The sequence below is a fragment of the Bos indicus genome, chromosome 6 (assembly GCF_029378745.1).
Source record: "Bos indicus isolate NIAB-ARS_2022 breed Sahiwal x Tharparkar chromosome 6, NIAB-ARS_B.indTharparkar_mat_pri_1.0, whole genome shotgun sequence".
Classification (NCBI taxonomy): Eukaryota; Metazoa; Chordata; class Mammalia; order Artiodactyla; family Bovidae; genus Bos; species Bos indicus.
The window spans coordinates 104,423,290-104,443,726 of record NC_091765.1 but is presented as its reverse complement, the minus strand read 5'-3'; the positions used below and the strand labels follow the sequence as shown (position 1 = coordinate 104,443,726).

General features: G+C 44.3%; 1 protein-coding gene across 3 annotated transcripts in view; it reads left to right on the top strand.

The window, feature by feature from the left end:
• Nucleotides 1-20,437, top strand: part of STK32B (serine/threonine kinase 32B) — a 407,299-nt gene that overhangs the window by 345,062 nt on the left and 41,800 nt on the right. For all 3 annotated transcript variants that reach the window (XM_070791788.1, XM_070791787.1, XM_070791789.1), the window contains one exon: nt 17,723-17,826. In XM_070791788.1, the coding sequence (XP_070647889.1) occupies nt 17,723-17,826 (104 nt within the window). The remainder of the gene's footprint in view (nt 1-17,722; nt 17,827-20,437) is intronic.

Genomic DNA, 20,437 nt, shown 5'->3' with positions numbered 1-20,437 from the left:
GAGTGGGTTGCCATTTCTTTCTCCAGGGGATCTTCCCTACCCAGGAATTGAACCTCGGTCTCCCGCATTCCAGGCAGACGCTTTAATCTCTGAGCCACAAGGGAAGCCCCAAATACACATCCAGTATGTATATTGAATGAATATACATAATCAGTTTATCCATCCACCAGCTGTAGGGCATTTGAGTGGTTTCCAGTTTTACAAAATTAAAGATAAACTGTTTACATGCAGGTTTTTATACAAGCTTTAGCTTCTAGTTGTTGTTATTCAGTTGCAAAGTCGTGTCAGATTCTGCAATCCCATGGACTGCAGCACACCAGGCTCCTCTGTCCTCCATGATCTCCTCCTCTGTCCTCCACTATCTCCTGGAGTTTGCTCAAATTCATGTCCATTGAGTCGGTGATGCTATCTAACCATCCCATCCTCTGCCTCCCCCTTCTCCCTTTGCCTTCAATCTTTCCCAGAATCAGGGTCTTTTCCAATGAGTCGTCTCTTCACATCAGGTGGCCAAAGTATTGGAGCTTCAGCTTCAGCATCAGTCCTTCCAATGAATATTCAAGACTGATTTCCTTTAGGATTGACTTAAGTTGCTACTTCTATAGAATAATTAGTTAGAAGTGGGATTCTTGGATCCTATCCATGCACCTTCTTTGTGAAGTATGTGCTCACATCATTGGCCATTAATTTATTGGATTGACTGACTTTTATTATATATTCTGGTTATAAGTCCTTTACCAGACATGTTTGCAAATATTTTCACCAGTCAGTGGATTATCTTTCTATTACATTAATAGAGTCTTTTAAAAGGCAGATGTTTTAAATTCAAATAAAGTCCAATTTCTTTTTCATTTATTGATCATGTACTGGCTGTCATATCTAAGCATCTTTTCCTCCATCACTGCTGCTGCTACTGCTGCTAAGTCACTTCAGTCGTGTCCGACTGTGTGTGACCGCATAGACGGCAGCCCAGCAGGCTCCCCGTCCCTGGGATTCTCCAGGCAAGAGTACTGGAGTGGGGTGCCATTGCCTTCTCCCTCCTCCCTCACATAAGGTCGAAAAGATTTTCTCCTTTGTTTTCTCATAGAAGTTTTATACTTTTGCATTTTATATTTAGAGCTATAGTCCATTTTCAGCTCACTTTTGAATATGATGTGAAGGTTCATTTATTTGCAAAGACTGTTCAGTTGTTCTATCCAGCACCATTTGTTGCAAAGACAGTTCTTTCTCTATTGCACTGGCCTTGCAACTTCATCAACACTCAACTGACCATAAATGTATGGGTCTATTTTCTGGATTCCATTGATCTATTTGTTTATGCTTTGGCCAGTCTCATACTTTTCCAGTTGCTTCATAGTAATATTTAAATCAGGTAGTGAAAGTCCTTTAATTTTTTCTTCTTTTCAAAATTATTTGAGCTGTTCCTATACCCTTTGCCTTTTCATGTAAATTTTATCATAGAATCAGATTGCTGATTTCTACCCCCACCCCCCAAAAAAGTCCTGATGGCTTTTGTTAGGATTACACTGAATCTAGGTCAGTTTAGAAAGAAGTGACAACCTAACAATGTTGAGTCTTCCAATCCATGAAGGCAGAATCTCTATCCATATTTTTAGATGACCTTGGATTCTTTTATAGTTTTCAGCCTACCAATCTTGCAAATATTTTGTTACAAGTAGACCTGTCTTAGGCTTCCCTTATAGCACAGTTGGTAAAGAATCCACCTGCAATGCAGGAGACCTAGGTTTGATCCCTGGGTTGGGAAGATCCCCTGGAGAAGGGAAAGGCTACTGACTCCAGTATTCTGGTCTGGAGAATTTCATGGACTGTATAGTCCATGGAGTCACAAAGAGTCGGACACGACTAAGTGACCTTCCCTCACTCACTCACTCAGGCCTTATCTTATGAATTTTGGATGCTATCCAAATGGCGTATTTTTAAAAAATTCAGTTCCATGTCATTCATTGCTAATCTTTAAAGACACAACTGATTTTTGTGTGTTGACCTGATATCCTGTAATTTTGCTGAATTCACTTATCAGTTCCAGCAGGTGTTTTAGTAAATTCTTTGAATTTTTTATGTAGGCAGTAAAGGCAGTTTTACTTTCTCCTATCCAATCTGCATGCCTTTCTTTGTCTTATTGCCCTGTCTAGAACATTTACACTTGGTCTTGATCCTGATTTTTGTCGTAAATCAATTAGTTGTGGGGTTTTTGTTTGTTTGTCTTCCTGCTAGGTATGATATTAGCTATAAGGTTTTTGTAGTTGCTTTTCATCAGATTAAGGAAATTTCCTTCTATTTCCAATTTTCTAAGTTTTTAAAAATCATAAATGAATGTCAATTTTTCTCAAATATCTTTTCTGTGACTATTAAGATAATCATATGGTTTCTCTTCCATAGTCCCTTGAAATACATTTATTTTAGAATATTGAACAAGCCTTCTATTCCCAGAGTAAATCCCACATGGTCATAATGTATTTTCCTTTTTATATAATGCTATAATCAATTTGCTGATATCTCATTTACAATATTTACATCTAGGTTCATGGGGAATATTTATAGTCTTCTTGTAACTTTCTTGTGTAATTTTGGTATCAGAGAAATGCTGGCAATGTAAGTTGGAAAATGCTCCCTCCTACTCTGCTTTGTGGAAAAATTTGTGGAGAACTGGTATTATTTTTAGCATATTTGATTGAATTGACCACTGAAGCCACTTGGGCATGCAGTTCTTTGCAGGAAAGTTTTTAACTATGACTTTGATTTCTTTAATAGACTTGATCAATTCTGTCTATCTGTTTTTTCTTAAGTAAGAAAAACCATGTAAATCTTAAATAAGATTTCGTCATTTATGTTTCAAGAAATTTCTGTTTCATTTCACTTTTCATGTATTTGGGTTATCAGTTCAATTCAGTTCAGTCACTCAGTCATGTCTGACTCTTTGCAATCCCATGAGCCGCAGCATACCAGGTCTCCCTGTCCATCACAACCTCAGAGTCCACTGAAACCCATGTCCATTGAGTTGGTGATGCCATCCAACCATCTTGTCCTCTTTCGTCCCCTTCTCCTCCTGCCCTCAATCTTTGCCAGCATCAGGGTCTTTTCCAGTGAGTCAGCTCTTCACATCGGGTGTCCAAAGTATTGGAGTTTCAGCTTCAACATCAGTCTTTCCAATGAATACCCAGGACTGATCTTCTTTAGGATAGACTGGTTGGATCTCCTTGCAGTCCAAGGGACTCTCAAGAGTCTTCTCCAAGAGCACAGTTCAAAAGCATCAATTCTTTGGCGCTCAGCTTTCTTTATAATCCAACTCTCACATCCATACATGACCATTGTTAGGCTCAGAATGACTATTTCCAACTCTTACATTTTCAACAGAAGCAGAATTGTTTGAGGTCTTTATAAGAATTATGTTGCAGAAAGACAGGTGCTGATGAGACAGATGGATTCGATTGGAGGGGACAGGATAACACTGATGAGGATGTGAACTTTCAGCTGGGTTCTAAAGGACAGGTAGATGTTGTGCAGTACAAAAGGGGGAAAAGCATTGCAGGAAATGGAATTGTATTTTCCTAGACCCTCAGGTAAGAAGGAGCTTGTCACATAGAAAGAACTAGAAGGAAGCTACGTTGGCCTGATAAAGTAGACAAGGAGAGGGAGCCTGGAGGCATGGCAGGGCCAGATCATGTGGTTCTTGTATACCAACCAAAGCTTTGGACAGTGTGAAATTTTAATGAGCAATATTGGCCTCAGATAAACAGGAAATCCTGGAATCCTTTAAGAAAGCAGCACTGTCTAAATGAACTTAATCAGCCTGACACGCCATTTGGATGTTTATCCCGTTTCACATATTGACTGTAAAATGCACTGGATTCCAATCCTGTGCTTTCAGTTAGCACTTTCCATCATTCTCTAGAAAACTTTCCGAAGGTCTTTTTTGTTAATCTGTTACTTTAATCTGACACATTTCACATGAAGTAGATTTCTGCTACTGGTACATCATTTATTTCTGTACCTCGTCATAACTTCAGACATGCAGATGACACCACCCTAATGGCAAAAAGCAAAGAGAAATTAAAGAAACTCTTAATGAAAGTGAAAGACGAGAATGAAGAAGCTGGCTTAAAACTCAACATTAAAAAAAATGATTTAAAAAATGAAGATCATGGCATCTGGTCCCATCACTTCATGGCAAATAGATGGGGAAACAATGGAAACAGTGACAGACTTTATTTTTTGGGGCTCCAAAATCACTGCAGATGGTGACTGTAGCCGTGAAATTAAAAGACACTTGCTTCTTGGAAGAAAAACTATGACAAACCTAGATAGCATGTTAGAAAGCAGAGACATTATTTTGCCAACAAAGGTCTGTATAGTCAATGCTATGGTTTTCCAGTAGTCATGTACACATGTGAGAGCTGGACAATAAAAAAATGCTGAGCACCAAAGAATTGATGCCTTCTAACTGAGGTGCTGGAGAAGACTCTTGAGAGTCCCTTGGACTGCAAGGAGATCAAACCAGTCAATCCTAAAAGAAATCAGTCCTGAATATTCATTGAAAGAACTGATGCTGAAGCTGAAGCTCCAATACTTTGGCCACCTGATGCGAAGAACTAACTCATTTGAAAAGACCCTGATGCTGGGAAAAATTGAAGACAGGAGAACAGACGGTAGAGGGCGAGATGGTTGGATGGCATCACCGACTCAATGGACATGAGTATGAGCAAACTCTGGGAGATAATGAAGGACAGGAAAGCCTGGCGTGCTGCAGTCCACAAGGTCACAAAGAGTCAGACATGACTGAGCAACTGAACAACAGCATCAGACCTTCTGTATTTACTCACCCAATTAAGCTTCCCCTGCTTTTCCTCTTATGCAGACAGGTGAGATCCTACTGGTCCACACTGGAACAGTGTCTTACATACTTGAATAAAACAAGTCTTCTGTTGCTATTAATGCTATTTGTATCACCAAATAAAAAGAAATTATCAGATTGACACAGCAGTTTCATTTCATCTCAAATTAATATGTGTGTGACACCTGATTTCATCTCCAAGGTAAAAAGCCAAAGGAACATGAATTACCCTAAGGGATACAGACAGAGGCCAGTCATCTTGCTTATCTCTGCTTTTCATGGCTTTTCTGCAAACTCTAATCAAAGAATGATGATGGAACTCTGAATCATCTGGGGACATGTACAGCATGTCCATCCGTTAGTTGGTCTTTCATTTATGGATGTATTTCATTTCTCATTCAGTGATGAATTGATACAATAATAACTAGCTCATATCTATTTGGAATTTGCTCTGCATCAGCCCTTGTTCTAAATGACTCCCATATGTTATCTCGCTATGGGGTAAAGGCTGTTATTATCCCAGGGGATCTGAGACATATGCAGAAGCTAAGTGCTTGTCCAGTGATAAACAGCAAAGGTGGCCACTGAGATTCAAAGCCAGGATTCTGTGACTTCAAACTCTGCTATTCTGATTCCTTGAGCATCTCTATCTAGACCAGCTTCATGCTAATCCCTGAGGTTTTCACCCTGACCTAGTCATATCCTTGTTTAAAGAGCTCACAGTCCAGTGAGGGCAATGGGCATGTATATCCTTAATTACAATATGGCCTGATTAGTGCTGTAGGGGACAAACAGACAAGGGTTTGGTAAAAATCCAGAACAGTGATATGCTTGGTGAGAGGGGGAAAGAAGGGAACTGAAGATCAGGAAGGGACTTGATGAACATTCCACAGTGGGTGTAAAATTTGGTCTGTGTTTTGAGGTATAAATAGGAGTTCATGATTATAAAAATCTGGTAAAGATTATCAGGCAAGTCACTGAAGATTAAAAATAAAGCATGTCCTATTTTTTCCTGTTGGCATATACTCAGTTGCTCATTCATGTCTGACCCTATGGACTGTAGCCCACCAGGCTCCTCTGTCCTTGGGGTTCTCCAGGCAAGCATACTGGAGTAGGTTACACAACAGGCATAATAAAGACAGTGGCCAAAATATGAGGAAACTGGAACCTAATTTTTTATAAATTTTTCATGCTAAGAAGTTTGACTTTTATTCTAGAGTATACAGAAAAATTTGGAGTGATTTTAATTAAGTAATTTGAACATATGAATGACAATAACACAATGTTATATTGCATTTATAGAGCGCTTATTTTGTGCTTAATAAATACATGCAGAACTTCACTTTTTTCTTCTCCATAACATGATGTGGCAGATACAGTTATTCCTTTTTAAAGATGAAGACAATCGAGGCAAAAAGTAACAGGTCAGACAGCTTGCATGAGGCTGTCATGGCAGTAAGCCTAGCCTGAATCATCACCACATTCACACATTCTGTCTCTTTTTTTTCACTGATGCTACTGACTTAGAAAAGTGTTGCAGGAGCAGGTTCAGTTCAGTCACTCAGTCGTGTCCAACTCTTTGCGACCCCTTGAACTGCAGCACTCCAGGGTTCCCTGTCCATCACCAACACTCGGAGTTTACCCAAACTCGTGTCCATCGAGTGTGTGATGCCATCCACCCATCTCATCCTCTGTCATCCCCTTCTCCTCCTGCCCTCAATCTTTCCCAGCATGAGGGTCTTTTCCAATGAGTCAGTTCATCACATCAGGTGGCCAAAGTATTGGAGTTTCAGCTTCAACATCAGTCCTTCCAATGAACACCAAGGACTGATCTCCTTTAGGATGGACTGGTTTGATCTTGCAGTCCAAGGGACTCTCAAGAGTCTTCTCCAACACCACAGTTCAAAAGCATCAATTCTTCATCGCTCAGCTTTCTTTATAGTCCAGCTCTCGTATCCATACATGACCACTGGAAAAACCATACCTTTGACTAGATGGACCTTTGTTGGCAAAGTAATGTCTCTGCTTTTTAATATGCTGTCTAGGTTGGTCATAACTTTCCTTCCAAGGAGTAAGCGTCTTTTAATTTCATGGCTGCAGTCACCATCTGCAGTGATTTTGGAGTCCAAAAATATAAAGTCAGCCACTGTTTCCACTGTTTCCCCATCTATTTGCCATGAAGTGATAGGACCAGATGCGGTGATCTTAGTTTTCTGAATGTGGAGCTTTAAGCCAACTTTCTCACTCTCCTCTTTCACTTTCATCAAGAGGCTCTTTAGTTCTTCAATTTCTGCTATAAGAGTGGTATCATCTGCATATCTGAGGTTATTGGTATTTCTCCCAGCAATCTTTATTCCAGTTTGTGCTTCATCCCGCCCAGCGTTTCTCATAATGTACTCTGCATATAAGTTAAATAAACAGGGTGACAATATACAGCCTTGATGTATTTCTTTTCCTGTTTGGAACCAGTCTGTTTTTCCATGTCCAGTTCTAACTTTTGCTTCCTGACCTGCATACAGGTTTCTCAAGAGGCAGATCAGGTGGTCTGGTATTCCCATCTCTTCCAGAATTTTCCACAGTTTTTTGTGATCCACACAGTCAAAGGCTTTGGTGTAGTCAATAAAGCAGAAATATATGTTTTTCTGGAACTCTCTTGCTTTTTCTATGATCCAGAAGATGTTGGCAATTTGATCTCTGGTTCCTCTGCCTTTTCTAAAACCAGCTTGAACATCTGGAAAGTCACGGTTCACGTATTGTTGCCTGGCTTGGAGAATTTTGAGCATTACTTTACTAGTGTGTGAGATGGGTGCAATTGTGCGGTAGTTTGAGCATTCTTTGGCATTGCCTTTCTTTGGGATTGGAATGAAAACTGACCTTTCCCAGTCCTGTGGCCACTGCTGAGTTCTTCAAATTTGCTGACGTATTGAGTGCAGGAACAGGTGGGTGGGGTTAAACATCCCCAGGCTAGGGTGCATGAGGGGCTGTCATTAGTCCAGACAGTTATGAAAGAGGATCAGAGAGAAGAGGAAGATTCTGGAAGGGAACAATGATGAATCAAGAGTTAATCAAATCATCAAAGCATGGGCTTCCCAGGTGGCGCTAATGGTAAAGAATCTGCCTGTCAGTGCAGGAGACACAAGAGATGCAGGTTCAGTCCCTGGATCCGGAAGATCTCCTAGAGTAGGGAATGGCATCCCATTGCAGTAATCTTGCCTGGAAAATTACATGGGCAGAGGAGCCTGGCAGGCTACAGTGTGTAGGGTTGCAAAGAGTCAGACATACCTGTGCAACTGAGCACACATCAAAGCATAGACTGATTTCTGACTCTTGCAATTGAGCAGACCATCGGCAGAGACTGGGAACCCAGGAGAAGGGGCAGTTGGAGAGGGGTGATTTGGCTTGGACATAGTAAGAATGCCATGCCTGTGGGGCTTCTGGGTGGAGGTGTCCAGATCTGGCCATTCTACTGGCTGGGATGTGCAAACTGAAGTGAGACTCAGTGGACAGGAGGCCTGGGCTCTGGTCCCAGCTGGGCTGGAAGCCATGGAACACCTCCAGTAGGCTTCAGCTTCCTCACCTACAAAATGTAGGAGAGAAAGGAAATGACCTTGAAGGTCCCCTCTAGGCTGAAATGTGGTGATTCTATATTCCCAGTCCAGAAGGATACAATTACCTGTGGAAGCCAATCCTGGAAGCCAGTCAACTTGTAAGCTAGACATTGAATAGTGTGTCACACTCCACTGCAGCAATCAAAGCCTTCAGGAATATTCATAGAGCTAAAGCAGCAGGCTAATAATTATAACTTAGGAGGTTTCTGGGAGTTTTTCCATATTTTTAGTCTAATGAGGAAGTAGCTCTGCGTGGTGAGCCGAAGGTGGCAAAATCCACCAAAGGCATATTTTCATTGCCTTGAGGCGATCTCTTTCATTCGACACCCCATGTACTTGCTTTTCTGGAAGGCCAATTCTCTGATGCCACTTGGAATCCAGACTCACTTTCCATTTAAAACCTGCATTGGCAGAATTGCTCAGCTGCTGCTAGAAACGGTTGATGGAAGGTAGGGCTGATCTTTTCATGCCCCTGGTCATGCTGGAGAAGCCACTTCCATGGAGCCTGGTGTCAGCCCAGGGTATTCATTCATGGGCTCACAAGTACCCACAGAGCATTCAGCATTCACTGGGCACCATGAAGGACCCTGGGGATGTAGCGAGGAAGGCTGCTGCTGGGGCACTGTGATTCAAGAGCCACTTTTATTAATGTGCATGTTAATGGCGAACTACACATTCTTTCGGATTATGTCAAAACCTTGATTTCCTAAATTTAGCATTCCTAGACCTTCATAAACATTCTTGATTTGGGTTCCAATTAAATTTGCAGATTTAATGCATTGACTTTGGAGAGATTTTGTACTATAAGACATGTAAAGTATGTACATATATACTACATGCTAAGTCACTTCAGTCTTGTCTGACTCTTTGCAACCCTATGAACTATAGCCCACCAGCCTCCACTGTCCATGGGACTGTCCAGGCAAGAATATTCAAGTGGGTTGCCATGCTCTCCTCCAGGGGATCTTCCCCACCCAGATATCAAAACTGCATCTCTTATGTCTCCTGCATTGGCAGGCGGGTTCTTTACCACCTCACATATATGTAGTGTGTGTGTGCATATATTTTTTATGATACATTATTTTTCTTTTCATCATACACGTAAAGATGGTATAACATGGTGGGAAATGTATGGGTATTGAAGGAGACAGAGCAAGGCTCTGGTCATCATTCTGGATGACACTGGAGAATGAGGGGAGCCAGGCTTCCAATGAGACTTGGGACCTTGATAGGTCTGTCACCGCTCCAAGCCTGGCTTCCTCTTCAGTTCAGTTGTGTCCGACTCTTTGCAACCCCATGGAATGCAGCACGCCAGGCTTCCCTTCCATCACCAACTCCTAGAGCTTTCTCAAACTCATGTCCATCAAGTCAGTGAGACCATACAACCATCTCATCCTCTGTTGTCTCCTTCCCCTCCTTCCTTCAATCTTTCCCAGCCTCAGGGTCTTTTCCAATGGAGTCAGTACTTCACATCAGATGGCCAAAGTATTGGAGCTTCAGCATCAGTCCTTCCAATGAATATTTAGGACTAATTTCCTTTAGGATGGACTGGTTGGATCTCCTTGCAGTTCAAGGGACTCTCAAGAGTTTTCTCCAACACCACAGTTCAAAAACATCAATTCTTTGGCACTCAGTTTTCTTTATGCTCCAGCTCTCACATCCATACATGACTACTGGAAAAACCATAGCTTTGCTTCCTCAGATGGAGATAATGATCATTTTCATCTCCCAAGGTCCTTCTGAGTTTAAAAGGAGATCACGCACATGCAGCTGCAGATAGTGCTCCATAAATATTAGCTTCCCTGAGGAGTAAATAATAGAGGTAGAGAAACCTGAAGAGCTTCTAGCACATGGTAGATGCTCAGTCAATGGCACATTAATAGCACAGCTCTTAGCATTGTAAAGAAAGCCACTGCTTATGATAACAGTGGGATAGTGGTATTGAGTCCCCTCTAGAAAATTGTAAGAACAGCCTTCCACACTCTTCCACTCACCACCTAGATGGCCCTGAACTTGCCCCTTTACCTCTCTGTGTCTCTTTTTTCTTCATCTGTGGTTCAGGGTGCTTTAAGGATGTGTGCTCAATGGTGTCTGACTCTGTGACCCCATGGACTATAGCCCACCAGGCTTTGCTGTCCATGGAATTTTCCAGGCAAGAGTCTATACTGGAACAGGTTGCCACTTCTTACTCCAGGGGATCTTCCCAACCCAGGGATCAAACCCGTGTCTCTTGTGCCTCCTGCATTGGCCTTCTCTGTGTCCCAAATCTCTCCTTTCTCTTATAAAGTCATCAGACACTGAATCTAGGAAGGGTCCACCCTGAATCCAGGATGATTTTTATCTTGATGTCCTTAATTACACATGCGGAGTCCCTATTTCTGAATAAGGCCCTGTTTACAGATGCTGGAGGTTAGTACTTGGATATAGTCTTTTGTGGACACTATTCACCTTCCCCGGGTGGCTCAGGTGGTAAAGAATCTGCCTGCAATGTGGGAGACCTGGGTTGGATCCCTGGATCAGGAAGATCCCCTGGAGAAAGGAATGGCTACTCACTCCAGTATTTTTGCCTGGAGAAGTCCATGGCCAGAGGAACCTGGTGGGCTACAGTCCGTGGGTTCACAAGGAGTCAGACACGACTGAGCAACTAACATTTTCACTTTCATTCACCCAACTACACTCTACCTCCTCATCTGGAATGTGGAGATCATTGTAGCACTAGTTCTGTTGGGTGACTGGAAGAATGAAGGAAGCTGTATGTGTAAAATCCTTAACACAGCACCTAGCAAACTGTTTCCACACTCACTCATTCATACATGAAATAATGGTGGCAGGTGTGTGTCTTGTACCTGTCCTTCAAGTTCTAACCCTCTATGACGCCCTCACTTCTAAGCACTGGTTCCAGGGCACTACAGCAGTCATTTTGGTGGCATATGGATTGTGACATAAATGTTGTTTATGTTCTCTCAGCCCCAGGTGTGCAAGGGAAGGGAGATTGCCACCTTCTCTGGGAGTGGAGTCACAGGCTGCAGATAGCTGTCACGTGGCTCGTCAGGACAGCCAAGACAGAACTGGTCAGATGCTGCTTCTACTATGAATTCCAGATGGGCTTGGGGCAGCCAGGCATGACAAGGCTTTATGGGGACAGCTGAACACACAGCCTCTCCTGTAGTCCTGAGCATGTCCCTGCCTCCGGCCTGGTCTGAGCACGTGGGCCGGGCCAGCAGCTGTCAAAGTCCTGGTTCTGCACAAGCCTGCACGACTGTCTCCTTTATCAGAACCCTTCGCACAGAGGGAAGAAGGACAAGTGCACAGATTGGGGTGCAGGGAAGGAAGCCCCTCTGGGTTGGAGCCCAGCCTCAGGCTCCCAGAGTGGGATGCAGAATAGTACAGCTCAGTGCCCCGAGAGGCTAGGAAATCAAATGTTCGCTCACCAGATGTTTACTAAACCGGTACAACTACCACCTTTGAATTCAGGTTGATCTAGGATGGATAGGAAGGGGAAGATGGAAAGATGCCCAGAATGCCAAGCTCATAGGGTCTGGAGACTGATAAGTCATGAGGCTGAGGAGGTTGGAATTTAGGATGGTCCCCAGGCTGACTGGGAGGACAGTGAGAAGTTGAGTTTTATGAAGAGAGGACATTTGAATGCCAATTCTACTAACAAAAACCATGCCCAAGATTTCCAGAGCACTCACAATGGACCAGCCTGGTATCGGGCTTAGCTCTTAGCCAGCATTTTTCCTTAATACTCATAAGAACCCTGTGAATAGACTGTTTATTATTGCTCATGCTTTACAAACTGAAGCAAAGAGAATGTGTTAACCCAGCTGCAACCACACCAACCTTCTTCCTATTCCCCAGCACACATACCACTTGGTGAGGCTCAAATAAACCAAAATGACATTTCCCCAAACTCCCAATAACATCTTCCCCAACGTAGACTGATTATGGTTTTGTACCCAAACGTTGATGCAAAGCTTACTTCAAACTGGAATTTGACTAGTATGTAAGGCACACCTCAGCTCTGCACTCTCTCCTGTGTGACTTCATGTGCTCTGCTGTCCCTCTCTGAACCTCTTCGGGAAAGCGTGTCAAATGATAATATGACCCTGGGGGTTGTCGTGAGGAGGAAAGGAGAATCTTTGGGTGCAGTTGTTATAAAATACAAAATAAATGGTGTGGGTTGCTGGAGGACAGCTAGAATTTGGCCGAGGATCAGGTTCATTGATGGTAAGAGTTGGACCATAAAGAAAACTGAGTGCAGAAGAACTGATGCTTTTGTTTTTTTTTTTTGTTTGTTTTTTTTTTTTTTCCCTCTAATTTTATTTTATTTTTAAACTTTACATAATTGTATTAGTTTTGCCAAATATCAAAATGAATCCGCCACAGGTATACATGTGTTCCCCATCCCGAACCCTCCTCCCTCCTCCCTCCCCATACCATCCCTCTGGGCCGTCCCAGTGCACCAGCCCCAAGCATCCAGCATCATGCATCGAATCTGGACTGGCAACTCGTTTCCTACATGATATTTTACATGTTTCATTGCCATTCTCCCAAATCTTCCCACCCTCTCCCTCTCCCACAGAGTCCATAAGACTGTTCTATACATCAGTGTCTCTTTTGCTGTCTCGTACACCGGGTTATTGTTACCATCTTTCTAAATTCCATATATATGCGTTAGTATACTGTATTTATGTTTTTCCTTCTGGCTTACTTCACTCTGTATAATAGGCTCCAGTTTCATCCACCTCATTAGAACTGATTCAAATGTATTCTTTTTAATGGCTGAGTAATACTCCATTGTGTATATGTACCACCGCTTTCTTATCCATTCATCTGCTGATGGACATCTAGGTTGCTTCCATGTCCTGGCTATTATAAACAGTGCTGCGATGAACATTGGGGTACACGTGTCTCTTTCCCTTCTGGTTTTCTCAGTGTGTATGCCCAGCAGTGGGATTGCTGGATCATAAGGCAGTTCTATTTCCAGTTTTTTAAGGAATCTCCACACTGTTCTCCATAGTGGCTGTACTAGTTTGCATTCCCACCAACAGTGTAAGAGGGTTCCCTTTTCTCCACACCCTCTCCAGCATTTATTATTTGTAGACTTTTGGATCGCAGCCATTCTGACTGGTGTGAAATGGTACCTCATAGTGGTTTTGATTTGCATTTCTCTGATAATGAGTGATGTTGAGAAAGAAGAATGGAGCTGGAGGAATCAACCTACCTGACTTCAGGCTCTACTACAAAGCCACAGTTATCAAGACAGTATGGTACTGGCACAAAGACAGAAATATGGATCAATGGAATAAAATAGAAAGCCCAGAGATAAATCCACGCACATATGGACACCTTATCTTCGACAAAGGAGGCAAGAATATACAATGGATTAAAGACAATCTCTTCAACAAGTGGTGCTGGGAAATCTGGTCAACCACTTGTAAAAGAATGAAACTGGACCACTTTCTAACACCATACACAAAAATAAACTCAAAATGGATTAAAGATCTAAACGTAAGACCAGAAACTATAAAACTCCTAGAGGAGAACATAGGCAAAACACTCTCCGACATATATCACAGCAGGATCCTCTATGACCCACCTCCCAGAATAATGGAAATAAAAGCAAAAATAAACAAATGGGACCTAATTAACCTTAAAAGCTTCTGCACATCAAAGGAAACTATTAGCAAGGTGAAAAGACAGCCTTCAGAATGGGAGAAAATAATAGCAAATGAAGCAACCGACAAACAACTAATCTCAAAAATATACAAGCAACTCCTACAGCTCAACTCCAGTAAAATAAATGACCCAATCAAAAAATGGGCCAAAGAACTAAATAGACATTTCTCCAAAAAAGACATACAGATGGCTAACAAACACATGAAAAGATGCTCAACATCACTCATTATCAGAGAAGAACTGATGCTTTTGAACTGAGGTGCTGGAGAAGACTCTTGAGAGTCCCTTAGACTGCAAGGAGATCAAACCAGTCAATCCTAAAGGAAATCAGTCCTGAATATTCATTGGAAGGACTGATGCTGAAGCTGAAGCTCCAATACTTCAGCCATCTGATGTGAAGAACTGACTCATTGCAAAAGACTCTGATGCTGGGAAAGATTGAAGGCAGGAGGAGAAGGAGGCGACAGATGACAAGATGGTTGGATGGCATCACTGTCTCAATGGACATGAGTTTGAGCAAGCTTCGGGAGATGGTGAAGGACAGGAAAGCCTGGCATGCTGCATTCCATGGGGTCACAGAGTCAGACACGACTGAGTGACTGAACAACAACGGGTTCAGGTGTCCAGCTGCCCATCTAGAGCCAAATTCAAGCATCCTTTGTCTACCCTTGTCTGCCTCCTCTGGCCCTTCCTGCCCCCACGCCATCTGAATGCCAGTCTGAAAACTGAGATGTTTTTAGTCACAACATGTCCTGGTTCCCCATGACAGAGCTTGGCTGCTCTGACACCTGTAAAATGGAATTACATCTGTATATTAATTTTCTAGAAATGACCTGCATTTCCCAAGACTTTCCTGGAAGCCAGTGTGAGCAATTAAAGCTTGAGATGCACTCCTGGCCTGGTGAATTGGGGGTGATGCAGTGATGAACCTACCTTCCAGCAGCTTAGGAAGCAGCAGGACCCCAGGGGACCCCAGGACAGCTGCAGCCCCCTGAGGAGTGAGGGTCCATCCCTCTGGGGGCTCCACCCTCCACTGGTTTATTACAGAGGTAAAATTCACATAACCTAAGATGAATTGTTTGCAAGCAAACACAGTGGCGTTTAGTACCTTCACCACACTGTGTAGCCACCAGCTCTGTCTAGCTCAAGAACATTCATCATCCCAGAGGAAACCCAATGAGCAGTTGCGCCCCATCCCCCCACCAGCCCCTGGAAACCCCTGATCAGCCTTCTTTCTCTGTGCATTTACTTATTCTGGGTATTTTGTATTGATTCCCACCTATGCTAAAATAACGTTGTACTGAGACTAGACTAGGCACCAAGGGCTCTAACCATTCTGGTTGTTGGGACATCTGACCTGGTGTTGGTGCCAAAGCAGACTGACATTTACCTAGCTTCTCAGCCCCTTAGGAGTGAACCAAATCTGGCCTCTGTACCCCAACACCAAGTTAAATCTCAGAGACAGAGTTTTGGGTGAAGTAGGAAAGAATAGCTTTACTGCTTTGCTGGATGGATCACAACCTGGAATCAAGATTGCCAGGAGAAACAGCAAAACCTCCGATATACAGATGATAGCACTCTAATGGAAGAAAGTGAAGAGAAACTAAAGAGCCTCTTGATGACAGGGAAAGAAGAGAGTGAAAAAGCTGAATGTTGAACTCAACATTCAAAAAACTAAGATCATGGCATCTGGTCCCATCACCTCATGGCAAATAGAAGGGGAAAAAGTGGACACAATGAGAGGTTTTATTTTCTTGGGCTCCAAATCGCTGCAGATGGTGACTTCAGCCATGAAATTAAAGATGCTTGGCCCTTGGAAGTAAACCTATGACAAACCTAGACAGTGTATTAGGAAGCAGAGGCATCATTTTGCTGACAAAGGACCATATAGTCCAAGCTATAATTTTTCCAGTAATCATGTACAGATGTGAGAGCTGGACCAGAAGGCTGAGCACCAAAGAATTCATGCTTTTGAATGGGTGGTGCTGGGCAAAACTCTTGAGAGTCCCTTGGACAGCAAAGAGATCAAATCAGTCAATTCTAAAGGAAGTCAGTCCTGAATATTCATTGGAAGGACTGATGCTAAAGCTGAAGCTCCAGTACTTTGGCCACCTGATGCAAAGAGCCAAGTCATTGGAAAAGATCCTGATACTGGGAAAGACTGAAGACAAAAGGAGAAGGGGTGGCAGAGGATGGAATGATTACATAGCATCACCGACTCAATAGATATGAAATTGAGCAAATTCCAGGAGATAGTGCAGAGAAGGAAATGGCAACCCACTCCATGTTCTTGCCTGGAGAATCCCAGGGACGGGGGAGCCTGGTGAGCTGCTGTCTGTGGGGTCGCACAGAGTCAGACGTGACTGAAGCGACTTAGCAGCAGCAGCAGCAGCAGATAGTGAAAGTCAAGGAAGCCTGGGGTGCTGCAGTCCATGGGGTTGCAAAGAGTCAGACACGACTCAGCAACAGCAACAACAACAAATTGCTTTTCCAGGCAAAGGGGGCCACAGCGAGCAAATGCCCTCAAAGCTGTGTGTCCCCACCTGGAGTGGGTAGTGAGGGGTCTTATAGTAATGGTTCAAAGAGGGTGACAAGCTCACGGACATTTTGCTGATTGGTTATTGGTGAGGTAAGTGAGGTCCGCATCATCCACCTTCTGGTTCTAACCGGTCTGGGTCTACTTGCTTGTGGGCATCAGGCCCTTGGGCTTCCCAGGTGGCGCTAGTGGCAAAGAACCCCCCTGCCAATGCAGAAGATGCAAGAGGTGCAGGTTCAGTCCCTGTGTTGGGAAGATCCCCTGGAGGAGGGCATGGCAATCCACTCCTGTATTTCTTGCCTGGAGAATGCTATGGACGGAGGAGCCTGGCGGGCTACAGTCCATAGGGTCGCAAAGAGTCTGATACAATGGGAGCGACTCATTAATTTCTCCATCAGACACATCAGACCCTTAATTTCTCCCACCTGGTGGGGGTTTTAGTATCTGCAGAAGAGCTCCAAAATGTTATGTGTATCGCTTGGGAGGGGACCAGGACTCTGCCCCAAGGCTGCATTATTGTTTCTTGTCTGTTCCTCCCTTGTCTCTGCATCCCCTCCCATCCTTGCTTTGCATCCGTTTGAAACTACAGGTTGGAGCTAAGGGAAGGTCACAGACACTGAGTGAAGCTCATTTCCTGTCATCAAAGAATCGGCGGGCACAGAAAGTCTTTGTGCCCAGGAGCCCCACAGGGTCCTGCTCCGTGACAGTGTAGGCTCTTCCTCTTAACTCAGACTTTATTCCCCATGCTGACCATGATTCATGCTCCACCAAACCCTCCTCCCTGCCTGCTTTCCCTGACTCCCCAGCAGACTGCCCTCTGCAGCGGGGCGCCCTGTCTGTATTCTGCCCCAGGTGTCACATGGGGTTGCTTGCGTTGCCTGCAGCTTGTCTCAAGCTGGCTTGTGACTTACAGATGGTAGTAACTACGTAGCATCGTCGATGGGATGTGAGCCTCGCAGTCCAGCTCCTGGCCCCATGTCCTCCTTCTTGGGCATGATGCATGTCAAGTGAGATGCCCAGTGATATCTTTTGTCCTGTCTTTGGCAGCGCCGGAAGTGTTCCAGGTGTATGTGGACGGAGGCCCTGGGTACTCCTACCCCGTTGACTGGTGGTCCCTGGGTGTCACGGCCTACGAGCTGCTGCGGGGCTGGGTAAGATGTGTGTCTGTGTGGTGAGCATGGGGACTGTGGAAGTTGGCGGGGGAACTCAGGTCCTACCAGGCTTGGGTAGAGTCGGATGGCCATGTCCCATGGGTGGTGCACCATGCTGGCAAGGAGCCCTGGGTGTCTGTCCTGATGGCCCATGTGCCAGCTCCACTGTCCTGAGTGTTAAAAAGCTCTTAACCAGCTTCTGGTCCAGGCCCTCATTCTACTTGTGCGCAGAGGGATGTCAAGGGGAAGGGTCTCTTGCTAAGCTCAGCCACGAATCAGTGGCAGCTCAAACACTCAAGCACCCCAATCTCATGATTTCAGCCCACAACATCACGTACTCATGCTCGATCAGACTCTCCTGCTTGTTTTTTGCTATTGTTATTTTTGTCCCAATCTTCCCTGAATACTTAGCTCAGTGTCCTATAAAAGTGGGGCATTCAGTATTTTTGTTTTATTTCATTTAAATTTCATAACTAAAGATGACTAAGGGAACTCTTTGGCAACTAATAGCTCAGTTTTATTTTAGCAGGAAGAATTATGTCAAACTAATTTGGAGGCATATTTTCTCTATACAAATATCATTTGAAAAGGATACCACTTAACCTCTCAGGACCATGGCTTCCCCCTTACACAATAAGGATAATAACATCCTTCCATTCTATTCTGTGGCACTGAAGTTATCCCAGGATCCACGTGCCCAGCTGGGACACACGGCTTTCATATTAGTCGCCTTACAGCATCAAAGAGTCGGGAACACTTTAGTGACTGAACAACACAATGACACCTTATAGGTCTGGCACCCAGCACACGACTGTGGAGAGTGAGTTCCCATCACCGGCTGCTCTTTTAACGTTATCCCACGGTCATCTGCATATTTAAGCTGGCAGTCAGCACTCCTGGAGGTAGGGGCTCCCAGTGCAGGGTGATGAGGGATGGGAATGAATGAATGATGACAGCTAGGTGAAAACCATCCAAGCTATGTGAGTGTTATTCATTATCGCCCTGTGGTTCAAGCAACTGTTCTCTGCTGTTGAACTCAATTATTTCCCCTGAGTTCCTCAAAAAACGTATTATGGCACGTGGTTTTTTAAGAATGCAAAAAATAATATAGGTGATCTTGTGAGTTTTCTCAGGCACTGAATGAAAACTACCTCCCACAGGCTTGCCTAAGGCTTACCTATGGGCTTTCCTGGTGGCTCAGAGGGTAAAGAATCTGCCTGATTCTTGAGCTGCCACCGATCCACAGCTGAGCTTCGCAAGAGACCCTTCCCCTTGACATCCCTCTCCCCACAAGTAGAATGCAGGAGTCGCAGGTTCAACCCTTGGGCCGGGAAGATCCCCTGGAAGAGGGCATGGTAACCCACTCCAGTATTCTTCCCTGGAGAATCCCCAGTTTTGCTGCAGCTCTTGAGTGGTCTGGGCTGGTGGTTGCAAAGCACAGGATTCCTCAGCCTCAGCTCTATGGTTGCTTGGGTCTGGATACCATTTTGTGTGGGGGGCTGCCTTGTACATTAGAGAGTATTTAGCAGCATTCCTGGCCTATAACCACTAGAGACCAGCTGGAATCACCCCCACAATTGAAATGTTGCCAAATGTTGCCAGACGTCCCTTGGGGGACAAATTATCCCCAGTTGAGAACCACTGCCAGAGTACTCAAGGGCATGAGCGAAAGGAGATTCTGAACGTCAGGCCACATTGTGCCCATGACCTGGCACAATGCGCTTTGCATGCAGCCACAGGTAGAGCCCTAAAATCCACACTATGGCACTGTGAAGACTTCTACCCTCTCTGCTTCCTCCCAACCACCTCCCTCACCTGGTATTACCCTTGGCTTTGACTCCAGTCAGCATTTCTCCTTAAGGTTCAGTAGACAGAGAAGGTGGGGGTGATGGGAAATAGAGGAGGGTTATGGAGGTCCTAGGGTTTCTCAGGTGGCTCAGTGGGTAAAGAATCTGCCTGCAATGCGGGAGACCCAGGTTCAATCCCTAGGTCAGGAAGATCCCCCAGAGAAGGGACTGGCTGCCCACTGCAGTATTCTTGCCTGGATGAGTCTGTGGACAGAAGAGTCTGGCGGACTACAGTCTATAGGATTGCAAAGGGTCAGATGTGGCTGAAGCGACTGAGCACACACACACACATGCATGGAGGGCCTACAGTTTGCAGCAGAACTAAGAACCTCTGGATGCACGCCAAGTGGTGGGCTCAACCACAGAGACGAGCATCTATTGGTTTATTAACCCAGCAAAGTGAGAGAGGTGGCCCTTGAGTCGAACGCTGCCTTCCTATCCCTCAGTGAAGCAGAGAGATCGCTGAGCTGGAAGTTAGAAACCTGGGGTGAAGTGAACTCTCTGACCTTGCTCCTCCAGTTCCCATAAAGCAAGGGATTTTCAAGCTTTGCTTCCTAAAAGCAAAGGACTCTGCAGGAATGATTCAACAGTTCATAGAGGGAAAAAGATTTCTCCAGCTGCTGGAGGTTTAAGCAACCTGGGGAACTGTTCTTCACTTGCATCTGTTCTATGTTTTGGATTTTGAGCAAAAAGATTTTGGGGGAAAAACATTGGATGAGATGGTCCCCAAGGCCCAGCTCAGCTCTAGCAGTTAAAATAACAGG